This window comes from Hyperolius riggenbachi, chromosome 6 (assembly GCF_040937935.1).
Source record: "Hyperolius riggenbachi isolate aHypRig1 chromosome 6, aHypRig1.pri, whole genome shotgun sequence".
Classification (NCBI taxonomy): domain Eukaryota; kingdom Metazoa; phylum Chordata; class Amphibia; order Anura; family Hyperoliidae; genus Hyperolius; species Hyperolius riggenbachi.
The window spans coordinates 163,838,885-163,858,915 of NC_090651.1; the positions used below are offsets into that span (position 1 = coordinate 163,838,885).

At 42.7% G+C, this 20,031-nt stretch overlaps 1 protein-coding gene across 1 annotated transcript; it reads left to right on the forward strand.

The window, feature by feature from the left end:
* Positions 1 to 2,040: 2,040 nt before the first annotated feature.
* Positions 2,041 to 18,949, forward strand: LOC137521207 (NADH dehydrogenase [ubiquinone] 1 alpha subcomplex subunit 6-like). Its single transcript, XM_068240164.1, has 3 exons — positions 2,041 to 2,213; positions 11,803 to 11,918; positions 18,778 to 18,949. The coding sequence occupies exons 1-3, from the start codon at positions 2,075 to 2,077 to the stop codon at positions 18,907 to 18,909; spliced, it is 387 nt and encodes a 128-aa protein (XP_068096265.1). The 5' UTR covers positions 2,041 to 2,074; the 3' UTR covers positions 18,910 to 18,949.
* Positions 18,950 to 20,031: the final 1,082 nt, after the last annotated feature.

A 20,031-nucleotide genomic window follows, 5' to 3' on the forward strand; every position in this document is an offset into this window, starting at 1 on the left:
GCCCCCCGGGGGTAAAAAGTAAAAAAAAAAAACAAAAACCTGGCAAAACTGAATGGGCCCCTTAAGAAACGGAACTTAAGGGACCCTCGTGCGCTTGCACGGCCGTATGTCTGCCAGTGCTAAGCGCTTTTGATAAGCGATTGAGATTTTCACTTCCTGACGTTTTTCTTAAAGAGACTATAACCAAAAAAGTTCCCATGGGGGTACTCATCTCGGGAGGGGGAAGCCTCAGGGTCCCAATGAGGCTTCCCCCTTCCCTGTAGCTGCAGGCAATCCAGCGCTGGCTTTCCCGAAGTCTCCGGCAATCCAGGCGTGACAAGCCACATTTATTTACCTTCCCTGGCTCCAGCAGGGGCGCTGTTGCGGCTCTCAGCACAGAGATAGGCGGAAATATCCAATTTCCATCGGGTCCGCTCTACTACACAAGCGCAGGAGACTTGTGCCTGCGCAGTAGAGCGGCCCGACAGTAGAGATGGGAAGTTCGGATCTTTTCAATGATCCGGATGATTCGAATCGGATCATTGAAAAGATCCGGATCTTTGATCCGAATCTCGGATCATTTTACTACCAAAGCATTCGGGGGTGAAATGAATAGCAGGACAGGTCTTTCCCTACTGTGGACAGGAGAAGGGGAGGGAGGTGGACACACAGAGAAGGGGAGAAGATGGACAGAGGGCAGGGAGTGGACAGAGAAGGGAGGAGGGACGAGCAGAGAGCAGAAATGTTTGCACACAATACCCACATGCTGCAGTCATATGCTTTACATGTATTTCACCTATATGCTCATCTGTGTACTTTGAATGCAAACGTCGCACAGTGAAAGAAAGCATTCCCCAAAGCATTCCCAGAAGTAAAGTGCAGCTGTTTAGAGCAGTGCAGGGGGATCATATTGCCCTGCAATCACAGTGCCTGCAAAGTTACTGAGCTGTGCTGAGCTGAGCCAAAAGCTTCCAATGTGATCACTGTGCACAACTACGGAACAGACAGCCTATAATGAGCAGCACATTGCAGCCAGTATGTGTGCTCTACACATATCTGGCAGTGGCACCGATGTCCCCTCTCTCTCATCTACCTGTCCCTGCCTCCCATCCAACAGAGCGATCCATCTCAGCTCTGCTTCCAGGACACCGCTGCCCGCTGAGAGGGGGCGTGTCGCTCCTGTCCCCGCCCTTTTTGCGATCCTAATCACTCATTTTGATGATTCGGATGATTCGACTCACAAAATAGATTCGGATCAAAGATCCGAATCGTTCATGATGCGGACAACACTACCCGACAGTAATCGGCTATTTCCGCCTATCTCCGAGCGGAGAGCCGATACTGCGTGTGAACAAGATAATTACTAGCCAAATGAAAGACAATTTCAGGTGCCATTTACAAAGCGGATGTACCAACTACATACCTCCCAACATTTTGAGATGAGAAAGAGGGACACTTAAGCCACGCCCCTGCCACACCCCTAATCACGTCTCCGTCACACCCCTAGTCACACATACCATAAAGATTGTTGTTTTATAAGTCAAACCACACTGGTCCTTTCTATCCTGGTTCATTTTCCTTCATATTAACATTTTAAAATTAGTAATATATCAATTTAAAGCATGGGAATAAAGTTTAGAGTCAATCAAACACATTTTTTAGTAGAGAAATATATATATTTACATAGAAAGAGGGACAAAGTCCTGAAAGAGGGACAAATGAGGAGGAAATAGGGACAGAGGGACAGGGCTCCCAAAGAGGGACTGTCCCTCCGAAAGAGGGTCAGTTGGGAGCTATGCAACTAATAAATTACCAGAAATAATTTCACAAAACGTACATTTCACAACTAAACAGCAAAATAAGCGCTAGCTATGCCATACATGAATATTATCCATGCATCATTAATATACATTATGAGCCAAACACTATAGCTGGCACCATCAGACCGCCTAGCAAATCGCCAGTCGAGATTAGTACACTAGTACAGTAGGAAGGAGAAGATTACGCAGGAGCATAAAGAACCATGACTTCCTGCAACAGTTATTGGCCGCTCTCCTGACAGTGCGCATGCGCAGAGCTGTCTAGCGAAGGAAAAATGGCAGCTTCCACTGCCAAAGCTGCAGCGACTCGGACAGTTGGGGCTGTCAAACCACTCTTTAGCAGAGATGTTGGAGAAGCTAAACGGAGGGTGCGAGAATTGTACCGAGCTTGGTACCGGGAGGTGCCCAACACAGGTAAAACTGATCGGTTGAATCTCCGCTTCTTCCCGACCTTCATGGCCGCTAACCTTGGACGTAGCCTGCTATAAACATTCTATATACAGGTCCCTCACAGAGGAAAAACGGTGCTTTAGAGGGTGCAAACGCCAGTATATTAGTTTTGCTTCCCATAAGGGTATTAATACCATTAGTAGATATTTACTGTATAATCTTGTTATAGCAAACTCTGATATAATAAACATTTGGGTATAGTAAATTAAATATATAGGACACAGCCAAGCACCTTTTACGAGTATATGGGAGTAACGCTTGGTATAGTAAACCCAGATATAATAGAACTTCTGTTATGATAAACCTGTACCAGCGGTATATAGCTGATCCTGCTTCTGCACAAGTCCGGGCCGATTTAATTACTATTCCCCCTCCAGGCCGCCATGGATAGTGAGGGAATGAAATAATTTGGCTTCCAGCGATCGCTGGAGGCCGAATTATTATGTTTTTAAGCAACCTCGGCTCCATCTTCTGAAGGAGCCGACGTTACTCACTGAGCGCTTCAATAGGAGTGATTCCTATTGAAGTCTATGGAGGCGCCGGCTGCGCCCAAATCTAGCAGCGCTGAAAAGCACTGCTCCGCATTGAGGCTTTCCTTAGTTGTCAGAAGTTCCCCGTTGCCGATCACAGCCCTCATGGCCATGCAGCTTCTCTTCCACATTTATGGACGTCCATTAGAAGCTCGACTTCACGCAAGCGCAGTAGCTTGGAGCCCGTGGCTCCGTGCTACTGCGCATGCCCCGGCGGGCTCAAGCCTGTGGAAGAGGAGTGGTGTAGCCCTGATAGGATTAGCATCTTCAAGGGGAATGCCTTGCCACTAATTGCTCAGTGATGGGGAACAGCAGTCCACCAAGGGAAGCCAGATCCTGAGGATTCCCTCTCTTTAAGTATCTGATTTTGTACCTGAGCTTCGGCTCGGGTACACTTCAAACATTGTTTGCAGAAGCAATGAGAATAAAAAAAAAATACTCCCAATCACAGCACACAGGCGAACTTGGAACAGCAAGAAGATGCTTTGAAAAACAAGGAAGAACCGAGAGCCCAATCTAGTGTAGTATGTTCACAGAATCTGAAGAATGTATGCAATTAAGATTATACTCACAAACAAGGGTCACCACACAGGCGACCACTAAAACGGGAAGTGGGGAGAATTATCACCTGACCCCACTCAGGTTTAAAAAGTGGATCTCTATAGACAGGAAAAAAATTGGGGATACACCCCTCCACCAAGGGTGGACTAAGTATATAAGTAAACAAGAATAATAGAGGCACCAAAATAGGATAAAACAATTAAAAATCGTCTAAAAGGAGGGACATGGGTGGATTCACCTCCCTCAAGTACATAAATGACAAGGCCAAATTCAGCCGTTAATTTTACAACTGTATTTATTTCAAAAGCAATTTCCAAAATATGATGCAACGCGTTTCGCGGGCCAACATCCCGCTTCATCAGGCAATCGAGAAAGGAGACCACAATTGTAGATCAATGTAAAGCCAGAGCGCCTCTTTTTAATTTTTTTATCCTATTTTGGCGCCTCTATTATTCTTGTTTACTTGGAACAGCAAGAGGACGGGTGCAGAGGACGGGGCACGGCCATGTGTGCGCATCGGGGAGCGCAGCCGTGCACGGTTGTGGCCGAGCCCTGGATGCCTGTTTGTAAACGGGCGGGCTTATGTCTAGTTACAGTATAATCCCCCTTTATAGTAAACTCCAAGTGGCCGGGAAAAGTAGTTTACTATATCAGAAGTTTATTTTATCAGAAATTGTCATACCCAAGCACAGGGCTGTGGAGTCAGAGTCAAAGCAATTTTGGGTACCTGGAGTCAAATCAGTGGTTTCAATAGACAGAGACGTCGGATGATTTTTTTTTAACCAAATCCATAGCCTTTGTACAAATCAGACTCCTAGCCTTTGTAAAAATTAGACTGAGGAGTCGGAGCAATTTTGGATACCTGGAGTTGGTGTTTTTATAAATTGAGAAGTCGGATGATTTTTGTACCGACTCCACAACACTGTAGTACTGGATCTTAATTCAGTTTATAATTAGGAGTCACTTTTTCTCTTCAGTGCTTCAGCAAGTGAGCACAGACAATGTCTAAGCTAGTTTAAAATGCACAGAGCTCAATCTGCAGGGATTTGCGTGCAGTAATCATGCAACAGCTCACACAGGAAACCTAGCTCTCACCACTTAGGCTTTGTTCACATCATAAATCGCCAGTGCTGAGTGATTTATAGAGTGCGTTTCCCTGCGCTTTGCACTTAGAAAAGCGCTTTTGCTCAGCAATTAGTTTATTTGCTTCCTGACATCAGTCAGGAAGTGAACTCTTTGATCCGGAAAAGAGAAAATACAATGTATGTATTCTTAAAAGCTCTCAGGAAATCGCAATTCAAAGCACTTTTTCAAGTGCTTGCAATTTCCCTATACCTTCCATTGAGCAGAAACTCTCAGAAAATGGTACATGTAGCACGTTTGCAATTTTAATAAAATCAAAACGCGCATATGTGAACACTCTCATAGGAAATCATTGTACAAGCGCTATTTGGGGCGATTTCTAAAATCGCCAGCACTTTAAAAAAAATCGGAAACGCTCGTAGTGTGAGCAAGCCCTTAAAGAGGAACTCCAGTGAAAATAATGTAGTAAAAAAAAAGTGCTTCATTTTTACCATAATTATGTATAAATGATTTAGTCAGTGTTTGCTCATTGTAAAATCTTTCCTCTCCCCGATTCACATTCTGACATTTATTACATGGTGACATTTTTACTGTGGGCAGGTTATTGTAACGATTGTGGAATTCTCTCCGTGATTAGCGCACAAGACGTGCGCTGACACTGTGGAAATCCTCCACAAGCGTGTAATTTGAGGGAACCCAGCAAAAGGTGCAATGCACCTGTAGAGGGAAATTCCTGTCGACAGGTGGAGCTGTGAAGTGCAGAGGAACAGCTCCTCTGCCCTGCCACAGACGCCAGACAGGAATTGTACGAAGGGAAGAAACGCAGGGCAAGATCGCCCTGAACGAGAGAGATCAAAGCGACAGAGGGTATGTGTGTCCACCAATCCAGTCGCCACCCTGCGACGATGAACACACAACCAGGAAGATAAAGTGAGAAGGCAATCGCCAGAGATGGCGATTGCTAACAGCGACACAAGACCGAATAAGCACAGATGAGGAATGTATGTATGTCCACCAATCTAGCCGCCAACCTGCGACGGCGGACACACAACAAAGGAAACCGAGTGAGAATGCAATCGCCTGAGAAGCGATTGCGAAAGAGATTGAGCAAAGGGACAGATTGTATGTGTGTGCACCAAACTAGTTGCCAACCCGCGACGGTGCATACACAACAGCAGATATGAAGTAGGAACGCAATCGCGGGAGAGGCGATTGCCAGAGGTGACACAAGGCTACAGCAAGGCAGAGCACGAGAGTAGCAAAAGCACAGCAAATCATACAATGAGAAGATAAGGAAAATAACAAACGCTAACTAAACGCGAACACCGCACTCATTTGCAACAGTGCACGCGTTTATGCGCGGTCTCCGCGTGATAAGCACAACAGAGACAAGCACGCCTAACTAACCACCGACAGACAAACATGAAACAGAGGACGCGAGCGCTTGCTTAACGGTTACCTCACCGAGCCTCCAGCAAGCGTTCGTAGCAGACAAGACAGATACACGGAAACAGGAATAAGTGAGAGATACGATCCACTGCTCTTTCCGCCAGAGCGAGTGCGATCCAAGTACAGCAAGAGAGATGGAGATCAGACGGATCCACAGGACTAGCGCAAGACGAGTGCGATCCAGGAAGACAGATAGAGGAGATAGCTGGTAGCAACCGCTGCTCCAGCTATACTCCAAGAACAAAGATCAGAACGACTTCCTGTTGACCACTGCTGGGACAGAACAATCGCAACAGACAAACAAAACAGATATGCAATCCTAACTGCACTAGGGAACCTGCCTAGTGCAGTCCCAGGAATTACTCTAGGCTAATCTTTAAACAAAGAGCAAGGCTGACACTCCAAGAGTGTTTTACAGGACTAACCCATATGACCAGCCCAGGTCTGTGATATCACATGGTATATATAGAGCAAGCCTACAAAAGATGTGGCTAGGCAATCTGCATGACAAACGTATTCAAATTCCTCAGCAGCAAGCTGCCAAACTGACAAAAGATCTCTCTTCCAGAGACCTGCAGAATGCAGACCTGAACAGTGGTCAAAAGGCGGCCTGCCTGCGCAGGCAGCCGAGCGGATCCTCACAGTTATGTAGCTGGTGCTAGCTGTTTTGGCTGTTAGAGACAGCTGTAAACAGCTAATTCCTGTCTGTGAACATTGTTACATTGTGGCAGTTTGCCCAGAGTACCGCGGTACTCAGAGCTTCTGGTGGGAGGGGTTTCAGCACAAAATCAGTCATACAGTGCCCCCTGATGGTGTGTTTGTGAAAAGCATCATATTTCTCATGTAAAATGGGGTATCAGCTACTGATTGGGATAAAGTTCAATTCTAGGTTGGAGTTTCTCTTTAATGCAGGTACAGAACTGAGAGTGTGCTCTTCTGTCCTCATTTCTGTGCAGCCTGGATGATACTGTAGTGTTGCAGCCATGCACTAGCAAGTCACAGGCAATTCCTTCAGCGATCAGGCAGCAGCTTACAGGAAGCATAGATTTCACTGCCCAGTGCTTTTTAGTTAATCCAACAATCCCAGAGTAGTGTGCAGATAGAAAGCAGTTTCCATTTTTAAAAACATGCTTACACTGACTTGCATTAAAATATTTAGAAAAATATGATTGCGGCAATTGTAATGCAAGTCAATGGGAGAATAGTTTTGCACAAACGCCCTTCCTGATGCATAAACCCCACACCCCGCTAGCGAGGAAAATGTGGGCGCTGCCACATGGTTCCATTAAATTTATCAGTAAGGAATCCTGATATTTATCGGGTGGCCAAATTTTTCTTCCTTTCCAATTAAATTTATTGGAACCCTATGGCGGCACCCAAATTTTCAACTTAAACTTTTTAAACCCATTTCTTTTTTTTCTTACATTTTTCACAAATTGGCTTAACATAGAAATTGTTTATTGCTCAAAATAAACTGTATCTGTTTCTGAATGTAACAGTGTGGCCCTTCGGGGATGAGGAGGGTGCACTTATGGCCCACTATGCCTGGCACCTAACTTTTTGCGTTCTTCTGAAAGGCCTGGTGCACACCAAAAACCGCTAGCAGATCCGCAAAATGCTAGCAGATTTTGAAACGCTTTTTCTTATTTTTCTGTAGCGTTTCAGCTAGCGTTTTGCGGTTTTGTGTAGTGGTTTTGGTGTAGCAGATTTCATATATTGTTACAGTAAAGCTGTTACTGAACAGCTTCTGTAACAAAAACGCCGGCAAAACCGCCCTGAAGTGCCGTTTTTCAGAGCGGTTTGCGTTTTCCTATACTTAACATTGAGGCAGAAACGCATCCGCAATCCAAAATCTGCAGCAGCCCGGGAGTATGCGTTTCTGCAAAACGCCTCCCGCTCTGGTGTGCAGCAGCCCATTGAAATACATTACCCTAGCGGATCCGCACCCGCAAGCGGATCGCAAACCGCAGCGGAAACGCTCTGGTGTGCACTAGGCCATATTGTGTTCTTGTTAATTGAGCTGGCTCACAAATCCTGCTGTCTCCTGGATTACAGACAGTGGCGCCTAAATTCCATATAATGTACATTTCTCCACTCCTAAATTACTGAATTGAGGTAATACAGCTGTCACTGTGGCTAGGCTGATTTAAGCCCCAACTACACGATACGATACTTTGTGCGATTTGGTTATGATTCTATTTACGATCTGATTAAATCCAACATGTCAGATCGGGATTCAATTCGCCATTGTTTTGCAATGGCAAATCGAATTGAATCGTATCCTGATCGGACATGTTGGATTTAATCGGATCGTAAATAGAATCGTAATCAAGTCGCACAAAGAATCGTATCATGTAGATTGGGCTTTACAGTGAGCTATGACACCTGGTTAGCTGTTAAATTCTGTAATTGTTGTCCAAATTATCTATACAGAATTTCTTTATTGTGCTGCTAGACAATAAATACTAGCTTTTGAATGTGCAGGTCAGAAGACCACTCATTTAGCTGATCTTGTTATGTAATCATAATCCACTTATGAATACGACTGAGCTTTCCTTCACCTCCTATGACCCTTCCAGGAATGCCCACAGAGGCTGACTGACACAGCTCTGGTAGGGGAATTATGTAGAGGAGATATCAATGGACATTATGGTATCAGTATGATTATAAAGGATTTGTAAAATGCCACAGCCAGTTTATCTTGGTTAGGCCTCGCTCACATTGCGTTGCGCTCTCGCTGAGCGATTATTTTTTTTATTTTATTTTTTTCAAATCACTGTGTGCGCTTTAGCAGAGCAATTATTTAACCACTTTACCACCACGGCACGTGTATCTACGCTCCTTTTAACATCCTTTCCCCACCAGCAGTGTAGATACACGCACCTCGCCGCTGACCACGCTCCCGCCCGCTCGCTCGTGCGCGCGCTACCGCCCGCTGCCACCCGCTCGTCTGAAGATCAATGAAAAAACGTTCCCGTTCATTAATCTAAGCCCCCCAGCAATGAGCAGCGCGATCATTGTGAAAAAAAGTTTCCCAGCCTCATAACACTTACTGTAAGCGTACTTCCTACGCTTACAGGACGCATGCACAGAAAATTACTGTGGCCAAATAGTAAAACTACACCCAAAAACATTTTTCATATACAAATACATAGTTTTACATTATAAATTACCTCATTACCTCCCACACTCCCCAATTATATTTATTTTTTTTGTAATAAAAAGAAAAAAAATTACAATAAAAAAATACATAAATAGTTACCTTAGGGACTGAACTGTTTAAATATTTATGTCAAGAGGGTATAACACTGTTACTTTTATAAACTATGGGCTTGTAATTAGGATGGACGCAAAACTGAAAAAAATGCACCTTTATTTCCAAATAAAATGTTGGCGCCAAACATTGTGATAGGGACATAATTTAAACGGTGTAATAACCGGGACAAATGGGCAAATTTCATGGATTTTAATTACAGTAGCATGCAAAATTTAAAAACTATAATGGACGAAAACTGCAAAATAAAGATTTTGTTTTTCCCCCACATTTTTTCCTATTTTCCCATTAAAACCTATTTAGAATAAAATAATTCGTGGCATAATGCCCCACCCAAAGAAAGCCTAATTGGTGGCGAAAAAAACAAGATATAGTTCATTTCATTGCGATAAGTAATGATAAAGTTATAGACGAATGGAAGGAGCGCTGAAAGGTGAAAATTGCTCTGGTGCTCCAGGGGTAAAAACCCTCAGTTGTGAAGTGGTTAAATCCCATCCTGACGTCAGTCATGAAGTGATTACTTTGCCCCCGGGAATGAATAAGCACAATGTGCTGGGGAAATCGCTATACAAATCGCTTTTTCAAGCGCTTTGCAATATTTTATTTTTTTCTCTCTCTCCTATACCTTCAATTCAGGGCAAATTGCCCTGAAAATGGTACATGCAGCACTTGTCAGAAGCAAGCAAACGGAAAGCCCCAATGAGAACTATTTAATTGGAAACCATAGTGTAAGCGCTTTTAGGGCAATTTGTACAAACCGCCTGCGCTTACAAAATAAAAAAAAAGCCTCTAGTGTGACCGAGCCCTTACTTAGCAATTTGCTCAATGTCTAATATAGTAATTTAAAAAGCAAATTAAATATGGAAGTCACGCTAAGCAGATTTGAATAAATGCTCATGAATAGACATTCATATTTTTTTATTCAAAATGAAGTTAAAGCAGATTGGTAAAATAGCAACTTTTTGTTTAGCTGAACTGCAGTTTTCATGTCACAGCACTCATATTGATTAGATACAGGCAGGGCTGTGGAGTCGGTACAAAAATCCTCCGACGACTCAGTTTATGAGACCTCCGACTCCGGGTACCCAAAATGACTCCGACTCCTGATGGTACGTACACACTTGCGATAACAATCGTTTGCAAGGAACGATAGTTACCAGATGAACAATCTTGGAACGATTGGAATGCAGCGATCATCATTTCACATTTTAACGATCGTTCTCGCAGAAAAGAACGATCAGAGGGAAATGCTGCGTACATATTTATATAAAATTAAAAACAGATAAAAAAAAATATGATAACTTGAAAACAAAGTTTTATTTGAAATTTATAATGTAACAATCTTTATGGGCCGTGCTACACAGGAAGTACGGAAGCTGGGCAGAATCCAACGCAGGCGCATTGGCCCTTGTAACGATCGTTCTCGGACGATGTCTGTAGACACTATAGTTTTGTAACTATTGTCGCTCCATACGATCCGTCCTGTTGGATTTTCTCATCGTGCCGGTATCGTTCGTTCGTCGTACTTAAAGAGGAACTCCAGTGAAAATAATGTTATAAAAAAAGTGCTTCATTTTTACAATTATGTATAAATAATTTAGTCAGTGTTTGCTCATTGTAAAATCTTTCCTCTCCCAGATTCATATTCTGACATGTATTACATGGTGACATTGTTACTGTGGGCAGGTTATGTAGCTATTTCTAGCTGTTCTGGCTGTTACAGACAGCTGTAACCAGCCATTTCCTGTCTGTGAGTCTTGTTACATTGTGGCAGTTTGCCCAGAGTACCGCGGTACTCAGAGCGTCTTGTGGGAGGGGTTTCACCACAATATCAGTCATACAGCGCCCCCTGATGGTCTGTTTGTGAAATGCAATAGATTTGTCATGTAAAAGGGGGTATCAGCTACTGATTGGGATAAAGATAAATTCTTGGTCGGAGTTTCTCTTTAATGATCGTCTGGTAAAGTTCTTTACACGATTGTCGGCAGACCGATCTTTAAGCTGCTGTTAAAAAGACCATAGTCGCAAGTGTGTACGTACCATAAGTCTAATGCTTACCAGGGCTGTGAATTTTGTACACAAATCATCCAACTCCTGACTCCGACTCCTCAGTTTATGAAATCACTGACTCCGGGTACCCAAAATTGCTCCAACTCCGACTCCACATCCCTGGTACAGGAATAAGGTAAGCAGAGCCATACTGGAGGAAACGCTACACAGGTATAACAAAGTAAATATCTTTGCCTGTCTCCCAACTATCACACTTCTGTGCCAGCGCATCAACTTTATTGTGAGGTATAGCAAAACTAAGAGTCTCATTTTTAGACATTTGAGTTATGGTGCCTATACACGGTACAATAAAAACGTTCGATTTTCCAGAATCAAATGAAAGTAATTTTTTTTTTTTTTTTTTTAAATCTAAAAATCCGTTCTGACATATTGGAAAAATCTTTATATTCGATGTAATGGAATAATCAAACTAAATTATCTAATCGAAAAAATTGCACCATGGATGGGCACCATTAGAGGGATAACTGTAGTATTGTAGACTATTAAATTATGTTGGTGGCATGCAGGGTTTTTTTTTTTTTGTTTTTTTTTTTTTAATGGTTTGAAGCCATTTTAATGTGTAATGTCATCGCCTCGTGTCTTGCAGTACATTTGTATCAGTTGGACATCAGTGTGAAACAAGGTCGTGACAAGGTTAGAGAAATGTTCCAGAAGAATGCACATGTCACAGATCCCAGAGTGATTGATCTTCTTGTAATCAAGGTAAGGTCTTGTTTTCTCTGTCACTAAACACAGGTGGAGACCTAAGGAAGCCATGGAAAGGAACACCTCATAGTACACAGATGATTTATCAAAACTAGTGCAAGAGAAAGGGTACAGAAATGGAGCAGATGCACAGAGGGACCAATTGTATTCCTTGATCTGGGCATATACTATGCATTTGAACTAGTTTTACTTGTACTGGATTTGATTAATCTGACCATTTTACTGAGTGGGCTTAGTGTTTGTGCAGGTAACAGCATAAAAATCATGTTGAATCTTGTCCTGTTTGGTAATGTGTGTTAAAGCGGACCTAAACTCAAAACTTCCTCTCTACTCTAAAAGATACGCAATAGCATAATAACCTTTTAACCACTTTCGGACCAGCGGTCTCCGGGCACCTAAGGACCAGAGACCGCTGGTCCAATCCCGACAAATTCCTGATGAATCGCCGCACCTTACGCTGCTCACCGGGACCCTTAGGATACAGACTCTTTCGTCTGACGGAAGAGTCATGTGAGCGGGTCAGGAGCCGCTCTCATTGGCTCCTGACCCTGTTTTCCCATGTAAGCCAATGGGAGCTGCTTACATGAAAGACAGGGCCAGGAGCCAATGAAAACTGCTCCTGCCCGGCTCACAGTGCTCTGCCGTCATAGAGGCGGCAGAGCATGCGAATTTCGGCGGGTTGAACGCGACGGGAATGGCGGAGGCGTGCGGTCGAATGGGACGTAGAAGATGCGTCCGGTCAGGACCGCAGCGCCCCCTGCCCGCCGTAGATTTGTACTGCGTCGTGCCGGAATCGGTTAAAGAAATTTATTTTTTTGACAGTTGATATAAATCCTGCGATAAATCTTCAGTGTATCTACTTCCTGCTTTCATGGAACCAGAAATATTGTGAACATCTGGTGTTTTCAAATTAGCCTCTCTGCCATGGCAATCAGCTGACACAGCTTATGGATCAAATTTACAACTTGTGATTAGACACAGATGAGAGGGAATCAGGCAGGGTAAACTCTAAATACATACAGGGTGCATTTCTCTTCTGTCCAGTGCAAGCGTTTGGGTCCACAGGAATATGGAGGCCTTTACCTTTTTCATTTCAGTTTTCAAAAATGCCAGTTACCTGACCTTTTGTCTTCAGTAATTTGGTTACCAACTTGCAAAAAGTATGCAAGTACTTTATGTATGCATATACACAGCTGTGAGCATCAAACTTTCACCTGCAAACAGGTGTGACACTCTAGTGTTGTGCGAGAAGTTAGTTAATACAGAAGTGTAGAACTACACTTGATTGGCTTTACAAGTAATATAGTTTTTATTTTTTGTTTCTTATATGGGGCCATTCTATCTTTCACTTGGGTTTCACAATTTGCAATAAGTAAAGGCTAGTCCAATTTGCAATACGTAAACAGCTGGAAGATCATTTTTGGTGTCTTTATTTCCAGTTGCAAACGAATCAGTAAAATGTAGATATTAAGGGGGTGATTTATTTCTGTTTTTCCCCGCTTCACAAGCTAAACTAGAAAAAAAACAACGCTACAGACAAAGATGTCTTTGACAAGATTTAGAGCCTTGTAAACACGCTACACTGACCTTGTTCAAAGTAGCCATTTAGGTCTTTTTTTGGCAAATAATCTAGCATGTGTACAGCTCCCACTCAATGTTCAAAGATCTTTAAAGGGAAGGTCCAAGCAAAAAAAAAAAAATGAGTTTTACTTACCTGGGGCTTCTACCAGCCCCATGCAGTCATCCTGTGCCCTTGTAGTCACTCTCTGCTGCTCCAGTCCCCCGCTGGCAGCTTTCTGACCTCGGAGGTCAGGGCCACATTGCATACATTTTTACGCATTCTAGCTAGTGCAGGAACAAAAATTTACTCGTTGCACCACTAACGCGTAAAAATGTATGCGTTAATGTTCCTGCACTAGCGGGAATGTGTAAAAATGTACGCAATTCGGCCCTGACCTCCGAGGTCAGAAAGCTGCCAGCGGGGGACTGGAGCAGCAGTGAGTGACTACGAGGGCACAGGATGGCTGCATGGGGCTGGTAGAAGCCCCAGGTAAGTGAAACTCTTTTTTTTTTTTTTTTTTTTTGCTTGGACCTTCCCTTTAAAGGATACCCGAAGTGACATGATGAGATAGACGTGTATGTACAGTGCCAAGCACACAAATAACTATGCTGTGTTCCTTTTTTTTTTTTCTTTCTCTGCCTGAAAGAGTTAAATATCAGGTATGCAAGTGGCTGACTCAGTCCTGACACAGTCAGGAAGGGACTACAGTGTGACCCTCAATGATAAGAAATTCCAACTATAAAACACTTTCCTAGCAGAAAATGGCTTCTGAGAGCAGGAAAGATAAAAAGGGGAATTTCTTATCAGTAAGGGTCACACTGTAGTCACTTTCTGAGTCAGGACTGAGTCAGCCACTTACATACCTGATATTTAACTCTTTCAGGTAGAGAAAGAAAAAAAGGAACACCGCATAGTTATGTGTGCAAGGCACTGTACATACCCATGTCTATCTCATCATGTCACATGTCACCTCGGGTATCCTTTGAGCCTATCTGGACAAACATTCTCGTCCAGATAGGCTGCGCGCACTCCCGCTGCCGCCGGCCGTTAGCCCAGCGATCAATGAATGGGATTATAGATCCCATTCATTGATCAAAGCCCCCCGCAGAAAAACCGACAACCTCTAATCAGAGGCTGCGTTTTTTCTGAGTTACAAAAAGTTTCCTGTCCTCATTCTTCTTCCTGGAAGCGTACGATCACGCTTCCAGGACTTTTTCACTGTGGCCAATAGCAAAACTAGCACATCCATTTTTTAATAAGTAGCTAATTTTAAATATATAAAAAAATGTGTTTACCTCCCACACCAAAAATTACCCACAACATTTTTAATACAAAAAAATAAAAAAAAATTACAATAACAAAACAGACAAAAAATAAATAGTTACCTAAGGGTCTGAACTTTTTAAACATGCACGTCAAAAGAGTATAGTAATATAATTCTTTAAATCATGGGCTTCTAAATAGTGATGGATGCAAATGTATTATTCATTTAAATGATGTAATAAGCGGGACAAATGGGCAAATAAAATGCTTAGGTTTTAATTACGGTAGCATGTATTAATTTCAAACCATAATGGCAAAACTGAGCAATTTTTTTCCATTTCTTTCTTAATATTCCTGTTAAAATGGATTTAGAATTAATTCTTAGCAAAAATGTATCACCTAAAGAAAGCCTAATTGGTGGCAGAAAAAACAAGATATAGATCAATTCATTGTGATAAAGTAGTGATAAAGTTATTGGCAAATGAATGGGAGGTGAAAGTTGCTCAGATGCAAAAAATAAACAACCCTGTGGGCTTAAGTGGTTAATGGAAACATGAGCTTTAAATCAATGCTGCTCTACTTATCTGGGGCTTCCTCCAGTCCCTTGAAGTCTCTGCGTCCCTAATCGCTGGCAACCATTCTTCTGCTGTCCCCTCGGAGCTGGCCAGATCGGCGGCTTCTGTGGTGCATGTGTGAGAGCATGTGCCTGGGAGTGTTCAGCACAGTACTACGCACACATGTGCAAAAGCCATCAACTTGGCTAGAAAAGTTAATTTAAATAGGGGCTCAAAGTTTCAAAATGATATCGGCTAATGAAGCAGCTTCTGCTAGGATAAATTCACTTTGCAGCAATGCATACACAGATATAGGAAAACTTCTGCTTGTGAGTGTGCTTTAATATAAACCTGAATCTTAAAAATTAATGTTGCAGAGGCTTTTTCGATCCTCCGCAAATCCTTTGATGCTGGCCAAGACCCTCATCTTTTCAGCTACGCTAATTTCTATGCTTAAGCATGGCTGCACTGTGCAGGCGCCAGTGGGCTCATGTCTGTGCAGTAGCATGCAGCTGCTTGTGCACAGGCCGTACTTTGCAACTGTGTAGTGTAGCCGGGCTTGTGCATGTGGAGGAGCGTGACAGTGAGCAGTCTACTACTTTTTAATGTTGAAGATCAGAGGGTCCAGTGCAGCACAGAATGGGCATAGGAGGGCTGGAAAGTTACAGATATGCTTGGCAACCCTGAAACGAGTCTCGCTTAAGTCTAAATATATAAGATGGAAGGCTCAGAATCCCATAGAACTTTCCCAGTCCTCTCTCTGTGCTCTGGTTCCACCACTGTCCCCTGCTCAGAATTTGCGCCTTTAGGACTCTTCAGTATTTGGAAGTACTTTCATCTCCAAGTAATTCTGAAGACTGGAACATCTATGCTTCGCATGGACAAAACCGGACTCATGAATGCACAGTATGGATCCGCTACCTGGTTTCCCAAAGTGCTTTGGGGTAGAAGGCTGTGTAACATAATTACCTAGGCTAATCATCACTGGGAGGGTGAGATTACAAACTAATATACAGCAATATATAAATATAAGTGGCTTTTGATGCTGAAACCAAGATAATGGGTGCCCTGAATAATTTATTCTTGAAAATACAACTAAAGTGAGAAGCATATGGTGGCTGTCACATTGATTTCCTTGTAAACAATACCAGTTGCCTGACAGTGCTGATCTGCTTGGATGCAGTAGTATCCTAATCACACACACCTGAAACGAGCATACAGCTAATCCAGTCAGGCTTGGAGGAACTTAAGCGAAAAGGGGAAAAAATAATTCCGTACACTGCAAAGTGAGAAGTTAAATAGTAGATCAAAAAATGTTTGATATTTGCCATGTAATTTGTTCATGTTGTTTGATCCACAATAAGTCTGCATGTCCTCATCCTTACTACTGGCAGACGAGAAAAAAAAAAAAGACAGCACCAACTGCAATTATCTATACCGCACCCACTAACATTACCATAGGCTAAAAGGTTGTTTTTTAGAGCCTGAGCCTACTAAAGCAGTTGTCTGCTTCTGTGTGCTTATCAGCATCTGTAACATTGATGTGTAACTGAAAAGCAGACACAACTGCGTTAGTGGGCTCATTCACACTAGGGGTGTTTTCGGCCTTTTTTCAAGCGCAGGCGATTTTTAAAATTGCCCACAAAACGCTGGTGCAATGAATCTCTATGAGCTCTGTGCAGCTAATGCATGAGCATTAGGAGTCTGAGTAATTTTGGGCACCCAGAGTCGGAGTTAGACTCCTCAGTTTCTAAAATCAGCGACTCCGAGTCTGTAGTCGGATGATTTTTGTACAAAATCCACTGCCCTGGTAAGTATAATGCTCAACACACACCATACAATCTTGGTTGTACAGATTTACCAAATCTATGTAGTAGAAGGGCCAACAGATTGAAAATACCTTGAATGATTGATTGGATAAGCTCTTATACTACATGAAAGTGGTAAGATTGAACAACCAAGATTGTATGGTGTGTGTTGAGCTTTAGACTAAGGAGTCGGAGCAATTTTGGGTACCCGGAGTTGGAGTCGTGGTTTCATAAACTGAGGAGTCAGAGGTGGAAAATTTTTGCACCGACTCCACAGCCCTGGTTTAAATACATTGTATTTATTATTTTCTGGGTCAAAGAGTTTATTTCCTGACTTGCGTCAGGGAGAGAATTACAAAAGCGCTTAGAAAAGCGTTTTTACCATAAAAGCAGCACGCAATGGAGCGCCGGGAGGGGAAAAAAAGAGCACAAATAGCGTGCGTTTTTAGGCGTGAATGAGGCCTTATAGATATACATGTGCACAGAGGGAGATACTGCTTGCTTGGCAATTGACAAATGCATTTATTTCCCACAATGCAACAAGGTTCAGAGGCAGAAAACTGTCAGGTCCTGACATCACACGGGAAAGGGGATCCACCACAATATCAGCCATTCTGAACCCCCTGATGATCTTTGAGAAAAGGTAAAGATTCTCGTAGCAAAGGAAGTATCACCTACTGATTGGGATGAAGTTCAATCCTTAGTAACAGTACCTCTTTAAGTCAGAAACAACTGATCTGCATGCTTGTTCAGAGTTTATGGCTAAAGGTATTTCTCGTGTGAAAGGGTTATTGGCTACTGATTGGAAGGAAGTTCAATCCTTGATTAAAGTTTCTCTTTATGTCTGCTTTCATATTCCTCCCGCTGCCTGGATGTCACACTGGACTCTGTCCTCTTTTATCCCCAACATCCAAAGCATTAATAGGGCCCACGATTTCCATTTATGCAATATCTCCAAGATCTGCCCCTTCCTGACCCCAGACGCTGCCAAACTGGGTGAGAGTCCATGCCCTCATAATCTCCCACTTGCACTACTGCAAGACCCTTTGTGAGGCCTCTCTCTCTGAATCCATATCTCTAAGATCCGCCCGTTCTTGACCCTGGATACTGCCAAACTCCTTGTTCATGCCCTAATCCTCTCCCACCTGGACTATTGCAACACCCTCCTGTCTGGCCTCTCCTCCATGCAAAGCCCTCCACTGGCTCGGCCTACAAAACTGTACACTGTCTGACTTACTTCTCTAGCCTAATCAGCAGATACATACCAGTTTGCCCACCCTGCTCCTTCAACAACCTTCTCCTAACCACCCAACGCATCTTGCACGCCTATGCGTGACTACAGGACTCCCCATGCCTCCTTCCATAGCCAGGAGAGTTCTGGGCTTGCACAGTAACTAAACACTGCTACTACACACAATGCTCCCAGCCATAAGAGCATGATCGAGGAGGCATGCGCCCAGCACTGGGTATGCACAGTGGCTGGGGATTCACTGAGTTGACCAGCTTACAGAGGGGGACAGCACCACCACCACCACCTTATTCTTCAAGGTGTATTCCAGTGGAACTGTAGGGTATTATATATCAGATCAAGGTTTTCAGAATTCTGACTTTTTTTGTTTTTTGTATAGTTTCATCTATGATTTGAAAAATGTTTTTTGTTTTTTTTTTAGGGGAAGATGGAATTAGAAGAGACAATAAAAGTCTGGAAGCAAACTACCCATATAATGCGATACTTCCATGAAACTGAAAGTCCACGTCCTACTGATTTTCTCAGCAAATTTTATGCTGGTCAGGACTTCTGATTTAATCTTATGGCAAAATAAATTTATGTTCGAACTCTAAGCATCTTTTGGCATTTTTATTTGTGCATTATATTTTGTAATAGAGCAAAATACAGTACCAGCTGCTATGTCCAACATTTTTCTGGGAACTGCTAAGTTCATTAACGATCATAGTTTCTATTTTTTTTCCCTTCTCCACTTGGTCACCTCTAATTTCTGGACCGCAAAGCATGGAACAGCCACAGTGAGTAGTGTTGTGTATCTGTGTAGAAGAAACACCATAAAGAATTGCGTGGTGGGGAGCAAGCCAATGAATTTCCTACCTTTGCAGCAACAAGCCATTGTCTGTTTCACTGTGGCTTATATAAACCAAGGTGAGGCTGGAACCGCTGTAAAGGTGGTTACTAACGATACAATTAACGATCGTTTACAAACGACTCTTCGTATGGACGATCGGAAATGATTGTTTGGAACCACTAAAGGACAAATCTAACCAATCCAATCAGATTAATGAAATCTAAAAAAATGGATCGATTTCATAGATCTGATCGGATTGCTTTGTCCATTAGTGGTCCCAAACAATCATTTCCAATCGTTCACATGAAGAAGTTTGCAAACAATCATTCATAAAATGGTATTGTTAGTGGCCACCTTTTTAAACTCATCGATTGTGTCTAACAAATCCCAACCACTATAAAACCCATGAATATTTTAGTTCTCTACCTTCTCTATCAGAAAAAGGTCCTCAAGTTTAATGTTTCCCACGTTCCTTCAACTGCACAGTGCTGTCTACTTTTTATAGGTAAATTGGTTGTTCAATGACCACTTTCAAGTGGAGATCATTTAGCACTGTACTCTTACATGATACAGATCTCTTTAAAAAAAAAAATGTATCTGAACTAGTCAGGGAAAAATAACAGTACACCTATAGAGGGTATTTTTGTGAAATGAGACATTTGAACTCATTGTATTTTTGTTTTCATTGCAATTTAAATGTATTAGTAGTTAGGACTCAAATGTCTCTAACTCCTTTCTCCAGAGCCCTGGATCTCATACTGCATGTCAGCTGGACAATGTACTGGGCTTTTGTCTTTGATGTAGGATTTGAGCCCTAAACAAGGGTTTACATTCTAACTCAAGCCA

What these genes read in the sequence shown, in the direction of transcription:
- LOC137521207 (XM_068240164.1), top strand. Translation starts at nt 2,075, where the DNA reads ATGGCAGCTTCCACTGCCAAAGCTGCAGCGACTCGGACAGTTGGGGCT. An exon ending in CCGGGAGGTGCCCAACACAG is followed by an intron (nt 2,214 to 11,802) that starts GTAAAACTGATC and finishes CGTGTCTTGCAG; the next exon opens with TACATTTGTATCAGTTGGAC. An exon ending in TTGATCTTCTTGTAATCAAG is followed by an intron (nt 11,919 to 18,777) that starts GTAAGGTCTTGT and finishes TTTTTTTTTTAG; the next exon opens with GGGAAGATGGAATTAGAAGA.